Source organism: Dermacentor silvarum, chromosome 3 (genome assembly GCF_013339745.2).
Source record: "Dermacentor silvarum isolate Dsil-2018 chromosome 3, BIME_Dsil_1.4, whole genome shotgun sequence".
NCBI lineage: Eukaryota > Metazoa > Arthropoda > Arachnida > Ixodida > Ixodidae > Dermacentor > Dermacentor silvarum.
In genome coordinates, this window is record NC_051156.1 from 147,691,493 (window position 1) to 147,710,325 (window position 18,833).

General features: G+C 44.5%; 1 protein-coding gene across 1 annotated transcript in view; it reads left to right on the plus strand.

The window, feature by feature from the left end:
* The window catches only part of LOC119445890 (nose resistant to fluoxetine protein 6-like), a 55,001-nt gene that overhangs the window by 20,997 nt on the left and 15,171 nt on the right, over window positions 1–18,833 (plus strand). The window contains exons 5-11 of the mRNA XM_037710190.2: window positions 569–653; window positions 1,660–1,751; window positions 4,034–4,213; window positions 9,835–9,928; window positions 10,413–10,499; window positions 14,093–14,258; window positions 15,542–15,624. Coding sequence (XP_037566118.1) covers window positions 569–653; window positions 1,660–1,751; window positions 4,034–4,213; window positions 9,835–9,928; window positions 10,413–10,499; window positions 14,093–14,258; window positions 15,542–15,624 — 787 coding nt within the window. The remainder of the gene's footprint in view (window positions 1–568; window positions 654–1,659; window positions 1,752–4,033; window positions 4,214–9,834; window positions 9,929–10,412; window positions 10,500–14,092; window positions 14,259–15,541; window positions 15,625–18,833) is intronic.

Sequence of the window (18,833 nt, forward strand, 5' to 3'; positions counted from 1 at the left end):
GATTTATTTGGGTGAAAACTGAATTGAAGCTCAGTGAGCAGTTCGAATTTTTCATCATTTGATATCCTGATATGTATTACCTTGTCAAAGGTTTTCGAAAAATACCAGGACAGGTACGGTATACTAATTTCCTAATGAATTGCGATCACCCTTTAATACAACATTATTACTTTCACAATCTGCATTTTACTCGAAAGAACGGACGTAGCCAAACAAAAATTGTATATATTGTAAATATATGCCCAAGAATTGGTGCTAAAATATCGGCAACAAAGTTCACAGGCCATTCCAGGTACCATTGTTGTCACTACTACTGCTGTTATTCAAACTTATAATTATCAAAAAAATATCAGTTGATGTCCCATGGTGAAAGAACACGGACCTCAATTTGTTGTTCTAAGTTAACGGATAATCGGACGAGGCTGTGTCAATAGCCACACTCTTGATAAAATTGCTTAAAGCGTCGGCCAAATGAGCACCGGAAAGCTGCTTAGCATAAGCAGTTGCCATTAACATTTATTCCTTGGCTTACTGAACTGATTGCTCTACTATTTGATTTTGTTTGCAGTGAGTCTACCTCTAGTACACCTGAAAGTGTCCAACTGCGTAACTGCGGACCCCGAGCCATGGACCAACGTGCAGATTGGCATAGCGTACGTGGATGTATAAGCTGATTGAATTCCGATGAATAGGTCACAAGCAAGTTCAATGTTCTTTGAGTATTACTGCTGCCGGGGGTAGTCACCAGGGACTCCTTGGTGGATAGTTTTGTGCATGCATACTAGTTCCTTCTGTCAATCAATCAATCAGCTTATTCCAATTTCATCCAGTTTTTTTTTTCGGTGCTTATTCCTCCTCACTGGGGAGATCTTTTCGCAAGAAGCTTTCAGGTTCTTGCGTTCGTGAGTCAAGCACTTGGCGGAGTACAGCAGGGCCCCGGCTTATTAGCAAACCCCAAAGCGTTCTCGATTGTAAGAACACTTGTTGCCACCCTCACATTTGTAGGAACGGTGCGCATCAGTTCCGCAAAGTAGTTGCACATGAATAGGTGGACAACAGACTGCCGTGGCGAGACATTTTCGTTGTCAGAACATTCCTAACTTTAAATCTCGGGAAAAATGTAAATGCAATCACCGCTCCAAAAGCACCACCGCTATTCATGGCGGTATTTTTGTTGTGATTGCCAATTTATAGAACAGATATTGTTCTTTCGTTTTTTCTCAGAAATCTAAGATGTACAATGTGAAAAGTCGTTTTGAATAAAATTATGCGTGAGCACTGCCGGCAACCTGACCCAAACTTTCTTTAATATTTTTGCATTTGGCAGTTAACTGAACTGCTTAGATTGGAGGCCTATGAAGACCCTCAAAAATGTAGCAACTGTGCAACCAAGCTCCCTCATATTCTTGAGCTGTAATTATTTTGTCAAGATTTTGCCCTCCACTCGAAAACTGTTGAGTTCAGTGATGCTTTTGAAATTATTCCTAATTGACTTAATCGCAGAAGACCGTTAATGACATACAATTACTGTTTCAGCCGAGTGCGAGCGCGGCTCTCCAACACCGAAAACCGATATGCCGCTTCGATTGTGGTAGAATGGTTACACGCGCAACCTCTAGGCTAATTGTTGTTATATATTGTGTGCGTTGTTGTTTACAGCATCTTTTTATGCATCCTCCTCGTCGTCGTGATGGCCGCCACCTTGGTGGACTATATCATGGACCGCATGCCAAAGAAAAAGCAAGAATACAGTACGTGTGTCCTATTGCAATCTCTTTCTCGTTCAGAATTGCCATTTACCCGCGGATAAGTGGCAGTTCTCACACCGCGGTCTTCAATATTGTGACTTACCTTTTCATATACGCATCTTTATACGTGGGCAAATTGAAGTACGCGCGGCACAACAAAACTAGTACACGAACGCACTTGTCTCAATTTCAGCTATTGCTTTCATGCACTTCTATGAATGTGATGAAAGCTCGGGGCCAGACTTCAGTGTCTGAAGAACTTTCTTCGTTTCGCCTTTCCCTCCCACCGGCTGCCAAAACGTTTTGAATGCTGCAAGCGGGTGAACAAGGGAGTATGACAGCTCCTTTCTTAGGCATATTTTTCCGGTCAAACAATGCATTGCTGCAATTTGCTTATCTTAAACGCAAGGAGGTATTGGAGATACTGTCATGTTGCAGAAACGGTGAATAATCGAACATTGCCAAAACTGGGAATGCGAAATCAAGCTCTTTTTTGGTGAATTAGCGCTCAAAAAAAAAGAAGAAAAAAAAACAACGTACTACACTAATATCACAACAATTCTAGCAAGCGCAGTAGTCGCCCCTCGGATCTGAACTCGTGGATAAGTGTATCGGGTACACAGGGTGAGATTGCACTTTTACGTGCCATAGAAAGCGCAAGGCGTTAAGACGTCTGATTCCGTCTGTGTGGGGCAATCAAAGGAAGGGTGCGCGCAAACAATCCTCACACCGCAGTAGCATACATAACACCGGCAATCCTCCATTCAGTGTTTTTACCATATGCCGCAGCGTTTGGAAACATGCCTTGAAGCCGATGTTGGGAATTTTTGTCATCATGAGTTGTGGTTTCTGCACTGCCCTAAACAACGCTTGAAATTTTTACCCTTTAGCGCCTAGCGTACTCTTAAAAGTACAGTACCATTTTCACTTGTAAATAATTAAAGAAAAAAACATACTTTGTTCCTTAGTACGCCATTTTCTTAAAAAGGGTCCTGCCAAGACGACCACATTGTAGTTTTCGTCAGCTGCATGGTGTATTTGATCTATTAATCGCCAAACTTTGAGGAGTTTGCCACCAGGCTGTTGAATGTTTTAACTACGACTGAGCCAAATGCTGAATCCTTTACTCTTGGATGCCTGCATTCATTGTAAAATACCACGTCTAGATTTGCGCCAATAACGTAGTTTCATCGCGCACGCCTTTGAGAGCAATACCAAAGTCCTTCCCCGTTACTTGATAAAGTCAGGCTACACGCTTGAATAGTAAAAACACCCCCCAGCAAAGAATATTTAACCATTAAACTGCAAATTTTGCTACCAGAAGGTATTGCGGGCTTGCGCAAAGTTTCATTTGACTCTTTGCTGTAAGCCTTTTTTGTTCTTCGAAGCTCGGAAGTGTAGCATAAACATTTGGAGACGGATATCAGGTTTTGCTCCCACAAAGGCCCAGTTTAATTTATAAAGTACACTAGCGTAGCGTTTTCGAATATATTGAATAAAGCGCCACTCATTAAGCTTTCACAAAGTACTTGGAGTGGGAAACTATCATCTGCCACAAGAAAATATTCAAAATGTAACTGGTAGACTTTTCTAGGGCCTTAATGGGTGATGATCACTATTTCCACTGCACAGTTACTTTTAAGACACCGAGTATGTATTTGTCCCAGTGTTTGTTCCACATTTATTGCTGGCGCTCGTGTACATTCGAATTTGTACAACTCTATTCACTTCTTGCGTGAAATCTGCCTACACAAGTCAATTTTGTTGCAGAATTAGCCTATATTTCCACAAAATTTCGATTACTGTAGGCGCTTTTTGTGTTGCCTGATAAGGTGTTAACAGTGATAACCCGATCAAACACTGTCACCGGCTTAAGTAAGGAAACATAATGTACGCGTGACAATTCTGCATCATAACTTGTGAAGCAGCGCAAATGAAAACAAGGGTCCATCTTTCCTGCTTTTTCCTGAGTAGGTAGCCGTGGCAAGCGGTGAAACCATGCATATGACGCCACTATATTAGGAACTTATATCTAGCATACCAAAAATGACAAACCACCCTTGGCAAAGATAGGTCCACCTGTTCATACATTGGCCAGCCTGTCTGAGACGTAATACCCGCGTAGTTTCCACTTTTATCCCCAGTGTGTTTCCACCAGTCGGCCCTCCTCTTCACATCGGACTAAATATCCAATGCTTTGTAGCAACGCTTAATTGCAATGCCTTTTATTTCGCTGTAATTACGTAGAACGCGTATGAAGTACAACAAACGTGCATACGTCCCAGGAGCACTGGTGAATGTGGCGAAGGCTTTCTCCGCTACATCCAGCACACGGATACTGCTCAGCGTGGCCGATAAGAGCAATGCCGACCACTATGCCCTGCGGTTTCTACACGGCATGCGGTTCCTCTGCATCGGCCATATTGTGGTTTGCCACTGCGGTCAGACCATATCGGATAATTGGTGTGAGTATCTGAAACATCTCTTTTTTTTTCTTTGTCAAGATTGCAAATTGCGGAAGTTCATAACAATCCATACTTGAACGGCATCTCTTAAGAGACGTGCCAAGAGAACACAGGAAACGTGCTGCCTACAAACTGAGTTGATTAGCTCAATTATAGAACCTATTCCATGTTTTCCTTGCGCATTCCTGCTGTAAGGCGGTGCTCTTGCTTCACTTGTGTATTTTTAAAAATAAAATTCGCATGACATGAAATGTTTGACGCACTTCCAACGCTTTGACATAGCTTAGTGGGTGGATACGGCTTCACAGAACTATTCCGCTCGATAGTGCAAGCCGCCACGTTAATAAAACCAACGATACCACAAAAACACAACAATTATCTGTAAGAACACTATGGCGCTGCCGAAAAAAAAACGTCGCATATGATCCACAGGTTCAATATGGACATAACGTTTATGTATACACACGGAAGCATTGCATGGCTGCGGTGCGCGGACAACTGCCGCTCTGCGATTTCGTTCAAGCGTTTAAGTCATAAGGATCTGGGTGAGCAAGCGAGCTCGGAAACATTCCCATATATATGTTCAAGTAGCGCAAAAGCAGTGCTGCAACCTGGAGGGAACGGCTCGCATAACTCCTACCAAAAATTGGCTGCATGCATGAAGGCGTATTACCACGTAGAGAAAACGAGTGCCTACTTGTTTTTCGTACCTCAGAGAATTGAAACCAACGATGCTACTCTTGAAACTTTAGAGGACCCGTAAGCTCCATTGTACTTCCCCAAGGTGCAGACAAGCCAGCGCCCTTGCGCTTGTCAGGGATCGTTTGTTTCACACGACTCTCGCTTGCTTATGCAGGTTATTGCGTACTCATGCTGAGACCTATGTAAGTAATGTCCCTACTTATCCCTGGGACAGATTTAGTCATTGAATGTCTGACACCACACGGCACCTAGCGGTCTGTCACAAATGATTGCGAATGTATACTTTCACTCGACGCATTGGCGGAAGGGGCCAGCCTAATAACTCATTTCGATGGTGTCTACGCGATTTTTTCAAAAAAAAGAGAACGTTTTAGTGCTTGGAGTTCACAATATCTGCTATTTGCTGAAAATGTTAGGTGAAATGTTGAAAGTAAGTATGCAGTTTTCAGTCTCTTTAATCCAACGTTTTCTCCCACTAGGGATGGTTGTGGTGGTGTAGCAGCAGACGTAGTTAGTCTGACATATATTTATGGCAATTGTTCCCCCCGACCATCTCGTACACTTTTAGCAAGGATATGTCACCAGACTTTGTCCAACTACGTGTCTCGGAGAAAGGCAAGCAACAGTCGTAGTAATCTATTCCTGACTACTGCGGGCCCTTCAGGGAAAGCTACCCCTTCATAGCCGGCGCGTGCAAGACCTTTCTTTGCGGACTGTGAAGCAACGCCTTTCATACCTGTCGAACTGCGCCACAGCCACATAAAGTGTTCCACATCACCGATATCACCACGTACAGCGCAAGTTGATTCCTCCAGGTTTAAAATTCAAATCCTTGGTGTAAGCGGAGTTTGTTCTAATGCAATACAGCAAAGTAGCGCTTTTCGCGAGTAAGTCTTGGGTCACACATGATTCATGTAAAGTTCTGTCTGTAGGGCGCCCGAAAATTGTTGGGGATTGCGTCCTCAGCTTTCCACAAATTCTTTGGAGCTCCCAATATTTCGGGCGCATGATAGCGTTTCAGCGCACAAGAGCGTGAGTTTTCTCATTACCGTCAATTCCAACGTATAATGGGATTCCATGAAATTTCGCTTTGGATCCAATGCTGGTAATGACTTTAGGGAGCGCCAGAGATTGCCTCGTAGGCCGCCCCCGACGCAGGGCGCGACTATATTTGTTATAGCACTGACATTGAGTCGAGGAGAATAACGACATCTTGTGAAGAGGTGACCCCTAGATTTCGCAACTTGTATCTGCAAAACAGAGAAAAGAGGACTCGGTATGCAAATGGGTCAGGATGTGATAGACAATTTTTTTCTGGGGGGGGGGGGGGGGGCGTACGAAACCACTTTCCAGTTACGGCTTCTTTATTTCTGGTAAACTCGTCCAGCTTTATTTTCATGGGCATAAGTTTTCGATACTCTTTCAACAGGCCGGGATAAGTAGATGAGGTTCAGATTGATTATTATGTTTTTTTGTGCCCCGCATGAACAAATCTTGAATGCGAAAGGTCTACCAATGTCACTGAAAATACATCATGTTTGAATTATGCTTCAATAGCAGACACTTGCAGTTTCCTTTGACCTGATCCAGTGAAAGAAAAGAATTTCTAGAAATAGCATACAATGCTAACATATTACTAGTTAACCACATTTTCTATCAATAAATTGATGAATACCTTAACAACATCTATAGGTAACCCTGCAGATCTTGCAGACAGAGCACATAGACGCCTTATATTTATTCGCTAATTGTACGCAATGTTGCAAGGCATGGAAGCTTGTTCATTGAACGAAATCTTTTACAGTAATAGTTTAGATCACTGCCTCAGAAGCACTCATGCACGCTTCGCCATGTCCGTCCTTTATTTGGTGTGTGCCAAAAATAATTTTATAGCGACGAATAAATACAAAATGTATTTACACGGAGAACGCATAACGCTGCAAACTGTAGCCAGAGCTAGTACCAGGGCAGCTCAAATGCAAAGGTGATGACCACGTCACTTCATTGCTTTCTGCGCCTAACAACGTCTTTTCTTCTCGGTGCATATCACTACGTAGCACTACGAAATAAAAAAAATAGAGCAGAAACTGCAATGGAGTTTGTAAAGCATGCGTAAGCATTGCTCAACGGAAGGCACAACCCGCAACCACTGAGACGCATCGGGATCTGGCGTGTTAGGCATTCATCATCGTCATTATCAGCCTATATTTATGTCCACTGCAGGACGAAGGCCTTTCCCTGCGAACTCCAAATACCCATGTCATGCGCTTGCTGATTCCAACTTGCGCCTACAAGTTTCCGAACTTCATCACTCCACCTAGTTTTTTTGCAGTCCTCGACTACGCTTGCCTTCTCTTGGTATCCATTTTGTTACTCTAATGTTCCACCAGCTATCCATCCTACGGATTACATGGCCTGCCCAGCTGCGTTCTTTTTTTCTCTTAATGTCAATTAGAATATCGGCTATCCTCGTTTGCTATCTGATTCACACCGCTCTCTTCGTGTCTCTTAACGTTAGGCCTAACAGTTTTCGTTCCATCGCTCTTTGTGCGGTCCTTAACTTGTCCTCGAGCTTCTTTGTTAAGAGCCAAATTTCTGCCCCATACGTTAGCATCGGTACAATGCAATGATTGTACACTTTTCTTTTCAATGACAGTGGTAAGCTCCCAGTCAGAATTTGGTAATTCCTGCCGTATGCACTTCAGCCCAATTTTATTCTTCTGTAAATTTCTTTCTCATGATCAGGGTCCCCTGTGTGTAATTGTCCTAGATAAACGTACTCCTTTATCGACTCTAGATGCTGACTGGCGATCCTGAATTCTTGTTCCCTTGCCAAGCTATTGGACATTATCTTTGTCTTCTCCATATTCCTCTTCAACCCCACTCTTACAATTTCTCAGTTGAGGTCCTCAATCATTTGTTGTAATTCGTCCCCCATTGTTGCTGAATAGGACAATATCATCTGCGAACCGAAGGTAGCTGAGATATTTGCCGTTGATCCGCCCTCCTAAGCCTTCGTAGTCTAAAGCTTGAATACTTCTTCTAAGCCTCTTCTTGCCTGACCCGGTTATTGATAGGTAACCTTTTACTTTTCTTGCGAAGAACCAAGGTAGCTGTGGAATCTTTGTAGATATTTGCCAAGATATTCACATATGCCTCCTGTACTCCTTGATTACGCAATGCCTCTATGACTGCTGGTATCTCTATGGGAACAAATGCTGTTTCATAATCTATGTAAGTCATATTAGGCATTACCTTTTCGCAAAATAGGACTTTTTCTGTTGTCTACAATGCTCCAAGTCGGCTGAACATGGGGTCCTATAGATGGCTTTTATTCCACCATTGCTCATTTTATCAAGAAAGCCATCATGAAAATTTTATATCTGAACCATATGAATATGTTGTACCGGGGGTGGTGGTACAACACATTCATATGGTTCAGATATATTCACCTTCTGCAAGCGTGGGTATTTAGCCCAGTAGGTAAGACACTCGGCTTTTGAGCGTGGGGTCGTAGTTTTGAAGCTCACACCTGCCTACTTTTTTCCTTTCAAATTTATTAAGGCGAAAGCCTTGCATGTCTCATGGTGAGGTCTCCGTTTCAAGAACGTTTCAAAACCGCGTCGTCGACACGAAATCCTCCTCTTAGGATAAGAGGCGATAATGCGCACAAAACCACAATTAAGGGTGGAAGAATGATTAACCAAGTGAACAAGTGATAATGGGCAAAGAGATAGGTGAATGAGTTTAAGAGTGAATTGATGGTTAATAAAAGGGGTTTAGTTGGGTGATAGGAGTCAAGCGAAAGGTAATGATGAGATGGTGAGCAGAAATAATGATTAAATGAGAGTAGATTAGGAGTGAATGAAGGTGAATCAATGTTTTTGGGGTGAAACAAGAGTGATGACAATTGAAAATATCGAGATATAGAGCGAAACCAGTGTGATGGAAGTAAATCCGGGATGGATAAAGTGAATCACGTGTGAATGAAGGGGTTATGGGTTGGAATATTGACTTGCAAAAAATATATGGGAGATTTGAGGGTCCAAGCTAGAGTGACTCAGCAATCAAAAGTGCTCGCTGGAGTTTGGTGAATCATAGGAAGGGTGACTTGCAAAATAACATGATGACTTGGAAAAATTTCTGTAAATTGTGGTTTCAGAGTGATGATGACTCAGCAAAAAAAAGTGGTCGTCGTGTCATTAAGTTAGCGGTGCTCGGGTTTTCACCTTCAAACCATCTTAGTTTTAGCATAAGGAACCCCTGTAATTGTTGTGTTATTTTATGCATTATTCTTTATACCGATTCATCTTACCTGACAGACAGACGGTTTCCTCGTTGGGTAGGCATGGAAATTCATACGCATCTAAAATCCACGCAGACTGGCAGGCAGTCGAATAGAGGCTTGGGACTGCAGATTTGGAGATATTCAGCAGACAATGTGTAGATACTAATTCTGATTCCCGAAGTTCAGCATTTACTTACAAACTTCCATGGCATACTTTAGAAGCACGGTCCGGTCAGGTGCACTCGGCTGACAAAAAAACATCAGTGGCAGCAAACTCCGGGAACACAGAGCGTGTGATTAATTAAGATGGTTGAAGAGAGCCGTAAATTGAATGTGTTATAGGTGCCCGGTTTTAATGGAATTTCCTGTAAGCTTAACGCTATTCTTGAGACATCCCCTGAAATTGGTTGTATCTTAAAACGTTTTGAAGTACGAATCTAGAAACGATATATTGCAACCATTGTGGAGCGTGCCATTTTGATGCTTTTCCGAGAATGAATGAGTTCCGGCGAACAAGACTTCTTCGTTTTTCAAGAAATAGGCATAAAATTTAATGTTAGCTGAACCGTTAAAAAAAAGGTATCCGTTGTGGAGCTCATAAAGCAGTGAAATCTTTCTGTTTCTCTTTCAGCCCGTTTCCTAAATATGTTAATTGTATCTGAAGAATGGCCGTACATGCTTCTAGCTGCGGGGTTCAGCAGCGTTGACACCTTCTTTTTTCAGAGGTAAGTAAAGGCTAACGTAGGTAATCAGTGTAATAGATTTTGACGGAGTCGCGCGCGGAAGCCATTTGAGGTGGCTCTGTGACTGACGCTCTGCGGCTGAACATTTCCCCGTTCAGTCACCAGCCGCGGAAGCAGCGTTCCCATGAGAATGAGATGCAGTAGCAGTTGGGCAAATTATAGGTGAAAAACAATGAAGAATATCATTGGTATTCTGTGGCGTTGAGAGTTTAAGTACAGTTCACCAGGATACTTCATGCCTGTGTTCTTACAGCTGAAAAACGTGCGAAATCTAAATACATTTCTTGAGATATTTTTCCTTTAAAGCTTTAGATAAGGCTATTGCATCAATTTACAGTCGTGCTAATAGTTGCATGAGCGTAAGTGCGATTATTAATAAATGATCCTTTTTCATGGGTTATTAGGGTGTGTGTGAACTTCCTATCCGATTCGAGCATTCATTGCAATTTCTCCAACTCTCTTTCAGCGGCTTCTTTTTGTGCTTGTCGGTGTTCAAGCAGAAGAATAGTGGGCCCTTTGCATTCGTCGTCGGTTTGGTGAGACGCTACATCAGGTAGGATGCACTTGGCTTCGTTTCACGTTATCGTGGCATGGTTGCCCTGGTAGAAAAGATGTCATTGATTCTTAATGACGGCAGCGACGATCATATTCCTTAGTTGCTGGTATTGATACGAAATTTCTGCGTATAATGCAACTCAATTTGTTTCATCTTTCAAGGATCACTAAGCAGCAACTGTGTATGTCACTGCGAAAACTCCACGTGCCATTCACCAGCCTAATTAAAACTTTTTAGAGAAGAATTTTCGTTTTCCGGTGACAATTATTAAGATAATAACGACAATGACGGACCAATATGCAACTCCTCAAAACACTTAAGATTTTCTTTTTTGCCCTAATCCTTTTCCCCTGATTCATTTCTGCCTTCAAATAGCAGGAGCTTCGGCGTAGCGTAGCAAGCTCTGCACCACCTGGAAAACTGGGCGGGTTTCGTGGGGATCGCACCTAGGCTAATACTAGGAAGATTTTAATGCGATTGGAACTTCTCACCAACTTCAGGTACATCTAATGTATCTATACATCTAGCATCTTACAGCAACTTAATGACCCACGATGTCTACTAGCTTGTGTCACTACGTATGAGCTCGCATGGTCACGATGGCGTCGTAGTTGTTGCATCGTCGTTATTCCAGCTTCGTTATCCGACTCTCTTTATGGCGTCGTTGTGGCACCTCTTACGCCCAACCAGAGTCCCTATGTTTCTTATAGCCTGCACCACGTAAGATGTCATGGTAGTTGCATCTTCGTCATTCCATGCTGGTCACCCGAGTCCTGTCTTTCAGCCGTTGTCGCCCCTTTTACGCCGACCCAGTGGCACAAGTTGTCTTGCAGCTTAAGGTACTAGGTAGGAAGCCGATGTACCATTAGAGTTACAGAATGGGTGCCAAGAGAGGGGAAGCGCTGTAGAGGACAGCAGAAAACTAGGTGGGGTGATGAAATCAGGAAATTTGCAGGCGTAAGTTCGAATCAGCCAGCTCAAGACAGGGGTAATTGGAGATCGCTATATTTATGTCCTGCAGTGGACATAAATATAGGCTGATGATTCTGATGATGATGAGATGTGCTCCTGGTCTTGATGCGGTCGTGGTTCCTTGCATCGTTGTCATTACAGCTTCGTCGTTTCACTCTTTTCATGCCGTCAACGTCACGCCAACGTTGTCATACGGTCATCGTTATGTCATCATCGTCATGCCGTCGTAGTCCCGCAGTCGTCTCACCGTCGTAATTTCAGAGATGTCATGCGATTGTCGTCATACCATCATCGTCATACAGCCTTCGTCATTTTATCTACGTCATTCCATCTTCATCATTTTATTGTAATCATGTTGTCATTAAATCGGGATTATACCACCGTTGTCGTGCTATTGTCGTCGTCATACACTCTTCGTGCATGTTTTTGTCCTATTGTCGTGGTCATTCCATCGTCGCCATTTCATCTTCGTCATCCGATTGCCGCAATACCGTTTCAGTCACGCCATCGCCATGATACTGACACATGTACTTGTTTACATTTCTCGGGTGACCGCTTTTTACCGACTAACAAATGTTAAACGTTATCGCTCAGCGCAGAACGCGCCTGCACGTATCCTGCAGCCGCTAACTACTACGTTACACAACTACGCCAAAATACAGTCATCGTCGCGCCATGATTGTCATGCAGTATCGTCATGCCATTATCATCACGCTATCGCCGTTACACATCGCCATCACTTGAGAATCATCAACCCTTTCTCCCCATGCCGTCGTCGTCATATCGTCGTCATTGTTCCATTTTCCTCACTGCTTCATCACCATACAGTCGTCGTCATGCGGTCATGTTCTTGCTGATCCTGGAAAGCGAGTGTCACACAAAAGTGGGCAATACCGGCGACAGTGTAATTGTAGAGTGACCACTGAAAATTGCAAATGAACGTATTTTTGGCAATGTGGTTTGTCTATACATTTCTCAAATGCTAATATCCTTAATGGCGACTGCCATCATGAGATGGGGTCTCTCTGAATGTTTCTCTGCAGTGGTTTCAAGCAATGGGAAAATCATTGTCGTGTACTCTAAGTGTCGCATTGTCGCATAAGTAAAACTTCTGTACCACGTAGCAGTAATATGGCAATTTCTCGATGGACGGTCACGGTGTTCAGGATGCGCTCTTTTTTACTGTTCTAGATAATGAATCTTCACTGTATTTTGTTGTAACATTTACCTTTCGACGACTTGTGGGTTTCAAAACCGCAGTCCTTAATGCTGAAATGAAGGTGTGTGCGTTGATTGCTGGGTCGTTTATCCTCCTCCTTTTCTGCATCAGTTTTTTTTTTTTGCAGACAAGGTAGGATCCTCAAGGTATTTTATCCGAGCAACAGTAGTATCAAACGAGGACTGCGTTAATTCCTTGCCCAGCTATAGTGTAACCACGGTGTAAGAAATATACTTCAGGTGTTGACACTCCGCCCAACGGCGCGACCAGATCGTGTTCGCTGTAGCCACCCCAAACATCCCCTAAGCCGCAGCGCCCCCCCCCCCCCCCCCCGGCTGCTGCGACCGGCGCATGTGCTACAGCCGTGACGGTGTAGCTGTGGCACATGCGCCGGTCGCAGCTGCGGGGAGAGGGGGGGGGGGGGGGCGCTGCGGCTTAGGGGCCGACGGGGCGTGGCTACAGCGAACACGATCTGGCCGCGCTCTAAGCCGCAGCGGGCGGCGAGTGTAAACACCTATATTTCTTACACTGTGGGTGTAACAAAACAAAATGATCCCCAAGTTCACGGGGTCTACTTGCTATATATAGCGAAGACGACTTAGATCGCTTTTCAGTAAGAAATTCTTACAGCAGCTGTGAAGCACTAGAAATAAATATCTACCAAGGCATATCGGTTCCTACTCATTTTTTCCGCCAAACAGATGAGCAAGATTCAGAATTTAGAACGTGAAACACTTTAACACTCGTCAGTATTTATAGTTAGCCTTAGTTAGGTTGTGGCTCTCTTGCCTGGAAGACGAGGCCTTCAAGATTTTTATTCCAGATTCAAGATTTTTATTATACAGCACCAAGATTTTTATTCCTATCACGTGGAGCATAAAAAAAAAGGTATTCATGGCAGCCCAAAGCAAGAAGCAGCGGCATGTCTGCTAGGTAAAAAGCGGTAGATCCCAGAAAATAGTTCAACCGGTGTCTTTGCCTTCTTTCACTTTTCTTCACCATATTTTCTTTCGAGAAGAGTCACGAGAAAAATACTGAAGAACTAAATTGTCGAGCACACTTTCTTTTTCTTTTTAATTCAGTGTTCCCTCATACAAGTTAAATTTGAACATTAACCCCACAGTATAGTTGCTGGCATTTGCCTGAAGCGCAGTTTTGCATGTCTTTGCTGCATCTGTAATGTTTATGTTTCATATTTAGCATAATGACACGCATTTGTTATCTTGACGCTGTGCGTCATGAGGAACTCTTGCACTTGTATCGTCAGTTTCTGTAGGTTCCTATGCTGTACTTTTTAAATAATGCTGTGCTGGTTGCGAAAGATTTTGATATAATAAACATCAGTAATAACAGATGTATTCAGATTCTCAGTGAAAAATATGTCACCCCTTCTTCGCAGAACGGCAATTCCTATGTTCTTCATCATCATGTGCTTGTATCTCCTGCCACATTTCGTCTCCGGACCAGACACGAAGGCTTTCTTTCTGGAATTGTACAGCGACATGGGTCGCTACTGGTGGCACCTGCTACTTATGATCAGAAACTACGCTGACACAACCGCCTTGGTGAGCTCGATGCCTATATATCGTTATCCTAAGGGCGTCGTTAGATCATTGCGCCGCCTTTAAGCACCACAACCGACTTCATCGGAAAATTCAACGATTCCATGAAGCAGCGCTATCTTCGACTCTGGTGCACTTTCACGCGCGTATCACACTGAGGTTTGCTAGAGAACAGCGGGCGATCAAAGCATTCACTCCCGTTTATAATTAACGATCAGTGCAATTTCCGTTAATAGCCGCCTCAAAATGGCTGTCGGATTTAATGTGATTATTATTAAACAAACGTAGCAACGCACCGTATTACCACCGCAGGCACACGAAGAGACCAGCGCGCTGCCAATCAAATTGTCAATTGAGACCATGACAGAAATGTCATTTTTTTCAGCGCGCCCCACTTGAAACTCCGTCGCTGCCATAAAAACCTGGCTGCAACGTTGTTGCAATGGACTGCATCAAGCGGCCGTGCTCCACGCGGATTTGTCTGTTGTGGACGGGGTGCTATCGGAGTAATATACTTGAGGCTACATATCACTTGTTTCATTTTGGCAGATTCATTCTGGGGGATTGTCCAAGACTGGGCAGATACCAATACCCCATACGACGTGCAAAATTTGCCTATTTGGGCAAATGTTTTTTGTGGCACATACTCAGTGATCAAAGTTGTCTACTAGGCCAGACAGCAACCAGCAGCAAGTTTTCTATTTTGGCACATACCCAGGGGCCCATATCGTCTGCTCGGCACGTTAGCAGCTAGCACACACCTAGTGGCCCAAGCTAGTATATAACTTGGCTCACTTGGTTTGTGATATAGGTTGCATACAAGCACACTGCTTTGTGGGTAATGTTTCCGAAGGATGTCAGTCGCATTAAAATTATATTTGGCGTCTATACCCAGCGTGCATTAAATGACGGGACAATTTATGAGGTACACTCGAAGCGTAGATGAACGATGAATACTTAGGCGTGTCGGTGGTGCCTACAGCATGAAAGATCAGATTTACTAGACTGCTTCCTTCTACTTTAAAGAGAAATCCAAATATTATTTACGCTGTTTGACTATTCTTTTAAAGCTATGTTTGTCTCTTTATATTGGAAATCTGTTTATTACTAAATTTTCTGACAAAGTGGTAGTTTCTTTTCATTTACTTATTTCCCATAACATGGAGGAGGCTAAGTCGTAAAGCCGCAGAAATGACTTGAAAGTTCCTTAGCCACCCTTAATTCATTTTGACAGTTATGAAAGTGTGAAACTGTTTCTCCACTGCTATAGCTTTGAGTTTTCGCAGGATGTGCTGCCCCACATCTGGTATTTATCGACAGACTTCCAGCTCTTTGCAATCTCGCTTCTGATATTGCTGCTCTTCAAAAGGTGAGCGACGCTCAGGAAAAATGATGGAGGATCCATGGTATACTAAAATGTGCAGTTTTCGTAATCTGTGATTCATGTACCCAGCACGAGTCATCTTCAGTGGCAAGTAGCATGTGCAGAGCTTTTGAAAATGTTTGCGCCGCAGAATCATGAAACTAATGGTTGTTGTTTGTAACTTTGAGAAAGGCTCCGTATTTTTGAAGCAAGCTCGCCATGCTCATTCATTCTCATCACTGTACAACCGATAAACACTAAAGTAAATGTAGAAACCCTATAGAAAAGTATGCACACAGCGTACCGAAAAAAGCGTTGCATAGTCCATCAATATTTTTTTTAAATCGTTGGTCGTTCCACTCCGTGAAGAGACCAGCGAGGCTGAAACGTGCGGCCCCGGTTTTTGTCGCTGGGTTAATCCCGAGGGTTCAATAAAATATTTCTCAATTATGAGGTTGCACACACGTTTTGCTGCGACGGAGTGAACGACGTCACTGACGGTTTGCCAGCAGTCCGGCGTTGTCGCATGTGATTATTCGAAATTAAATTGCTTGAAAATTGAATCTGTCCGTTAGATAAGACAATGAATGGCTCACGCCTCTTTGAGCAATGACTCATGCCCCCGTAAACGCGGCCTCCGCATTACGCCGGCAGACGAGAAGTTAAATTCTACGCTGGAATGATGAGCGGCCACGCAGCCAGCTGTGGAAGAAGACGACGACGACGAACGTGGCAGCAGTGGCACGAGCGCGTGCTGAGCACGAGCACGAGCGCAACCCGAGGGGCGCCAACGAGCCAGCGGCGGAATAAGACGACGACGCTCGAGCTAATGCTGATCATGATAGTTTTCTGTACATTGACAATTTCGCCTAGCCATATGCGATTTCGCCTAGCCATATGCGATTTCGCCTAGTCATATAAAGCTTCGCTTTACAAGGAGGTTCCAAACATTGTTCTGGCTCTGAAACTCATGGCGCCAGGGCATACTTTATTATTTTCATTTAACTAAGTCCACATGTTCGTACCGAGAAAGCAAACAGCACAGCTTTAAATTACTTTTCCCGAGAGCTAGCTTGCACAGACAAATGTGTTCTTATTTGTCAACAGCTCACACCCTTTCACCTTGATTTGTTTTTCAAGCGAAGCTTGTATTGCCTCACAAGTGTTGGTGGTGGTGCTTGCTTGCTTGAAAGCCTTTATCTAAAAGAAAAAGAGGTGGAGACCTTAGGGTTCTTCGCAATGGGTGGATTCCCTTTTCCGGGACCCCATTGGCACCAGCCGCCAGCTTAGCCCTCCAAGGGTCTGAAGGTCCGAGCAACCACGCAGGGCCGCCTCCCACTCCTCTCGGGTTGGGTTAGGGTTGAGGGGAACAGTTCAGCTGGCAAGCCCAAACCATGTGGTAGGCGTGAGCCACCTCCCCACCGTATTGACACTTGCCAGTGAAGGAAGAATCGAAATGTTTCAAGATTGCCGGGCACAATGAAGTGTTAGTGAAAAGTCGCAACCATATGCGTTACCTTGCCCAGCCCATTTGCAGAAGTTGGGTATTGGCGATGTCTGTTCTTATAATAGGTCGTAATGTCTTTGAATGTAAGAAGATAGCTACTTTCGGGTGCCAGGTACTCATGATCCTATTGGGACGCCCCGTGGATGAGTGCTCGGGCCACCGTGTTCGCGGCTTCATTCCCGATTACGCCCAGGTGGCCCGGAGTCCAGACTAGGCAGCGGGGGGGTAGGATCGATTCTCCCGTTGCTACAGCTCTGCAATATTCGTTCCGCTAGCGGGTTAGACCAAGCAGCTTCATAATTTTGAGAAGCCCCGCGCAAATTGGTTATGATATATTGATATCGGAGGTCAGAGGCAGCTAGGGCAATAGCAACTTCAACTTGTGTTAAGACCGGGGCTTTGGAAGTGAGCCCATCTACTTGCTTTTGTTCGTAGATGACCGCTGCCGTATACCCCCCCCCCCCCTCCCGCGGCATGGGTCGGCCAAATCCACGCAGAAGCCTCCGTGTTTGCTGCCATAGTGGCGTTGCAAGGCGTCCGCCCTCGCCTGCAGGCGAGAGTGGACGACCACTATGGCCTTCCCTATCCATCTTTGTGGGAAGGGGTCGCACTCTGACGGCATGCACGTCTCCAGAGTTCGGGCACTCGGACCCGCTCCTGTATATGAAAGTCGTGTTTCATGTGGAGCTGGTCCAGCAAATGGTGTCCCGAGTTTGCCTGAGCTAGACGTCTGTATTGGTTGATGAGGTGGGCTTCCTTGAGCTCCTGAAAGGTGTTCAGCACTGCCAAAGCGAGAAGTCTCGGGTTAGAAGTTGTGACAAGGTGGTCATCACTTTGCGGAGGATAACCTCGACTTTGTCTTCATCATGCTTCCGCAGATGGAAATAGGAGACCGAATATAGAATTCGTCTGGTTGCGTATACGTGAGCTAGCCGCACAGCGTCCTTGCTTCGTAATCCCCCTCTTTTGTTGGAGACATGTCGGACGATTCGGCCCACTTGGTCCCCAACCTTGCAGAGCTTTTCTAGTGTTGCGTCAACTGTTATTTGATTGTGAATAAAGAGTCCGAGAATTCGGATCTCCTTGGCCTCGTGTATGGGGCCACCTGCCAAAGAGAGATGTATTTGCGTAGTGTCCTTACGCGATAGTCTAAGGTGCGCAAATTCTGATTTGTTTAGTGCACACTGGAGACTGTAGCGCTTTGCGTAGCGATCCACTAGGTGAGCGGCTGCTTGCAGGCTTTCCTCCTTGTGCCCTGTGTTTCCCTCTGTGGCCCAGATGGTGATATCGTCGGCCTACAGCACGTGCCGCACGCCTTCAATACTCTTTAGCTGGGCCGGTAGATGTACCATCGCAAGGTTAAAAAGTATAGGGAGCAGAACATCGCCTTGTGGTGGTGGTGGTGTCATGCAAAAATTCTATCGAAAACCTGTCGAAAACCCGCGTCTCGTTCAGTTGGTAACTACCAAAATTCGCAATGAAGGGTACGAACGTAAGACTAACGTGACTGATAGTCATGACATCAACATCGCATGCTCGCCTGTTACGTCACGATTAACAATAATAAAATCACGTGTGGCGCATACCCGCCTTGGATATGCCTATATGAGCCAGGGATATGCGGGTATGAGTCAGGGACAAGAAAGAAAGAAGGAAGCAAACCAAACCACCAAACGAGCAATCAGGGTCGTTTGGTGTGCTGCGGGGA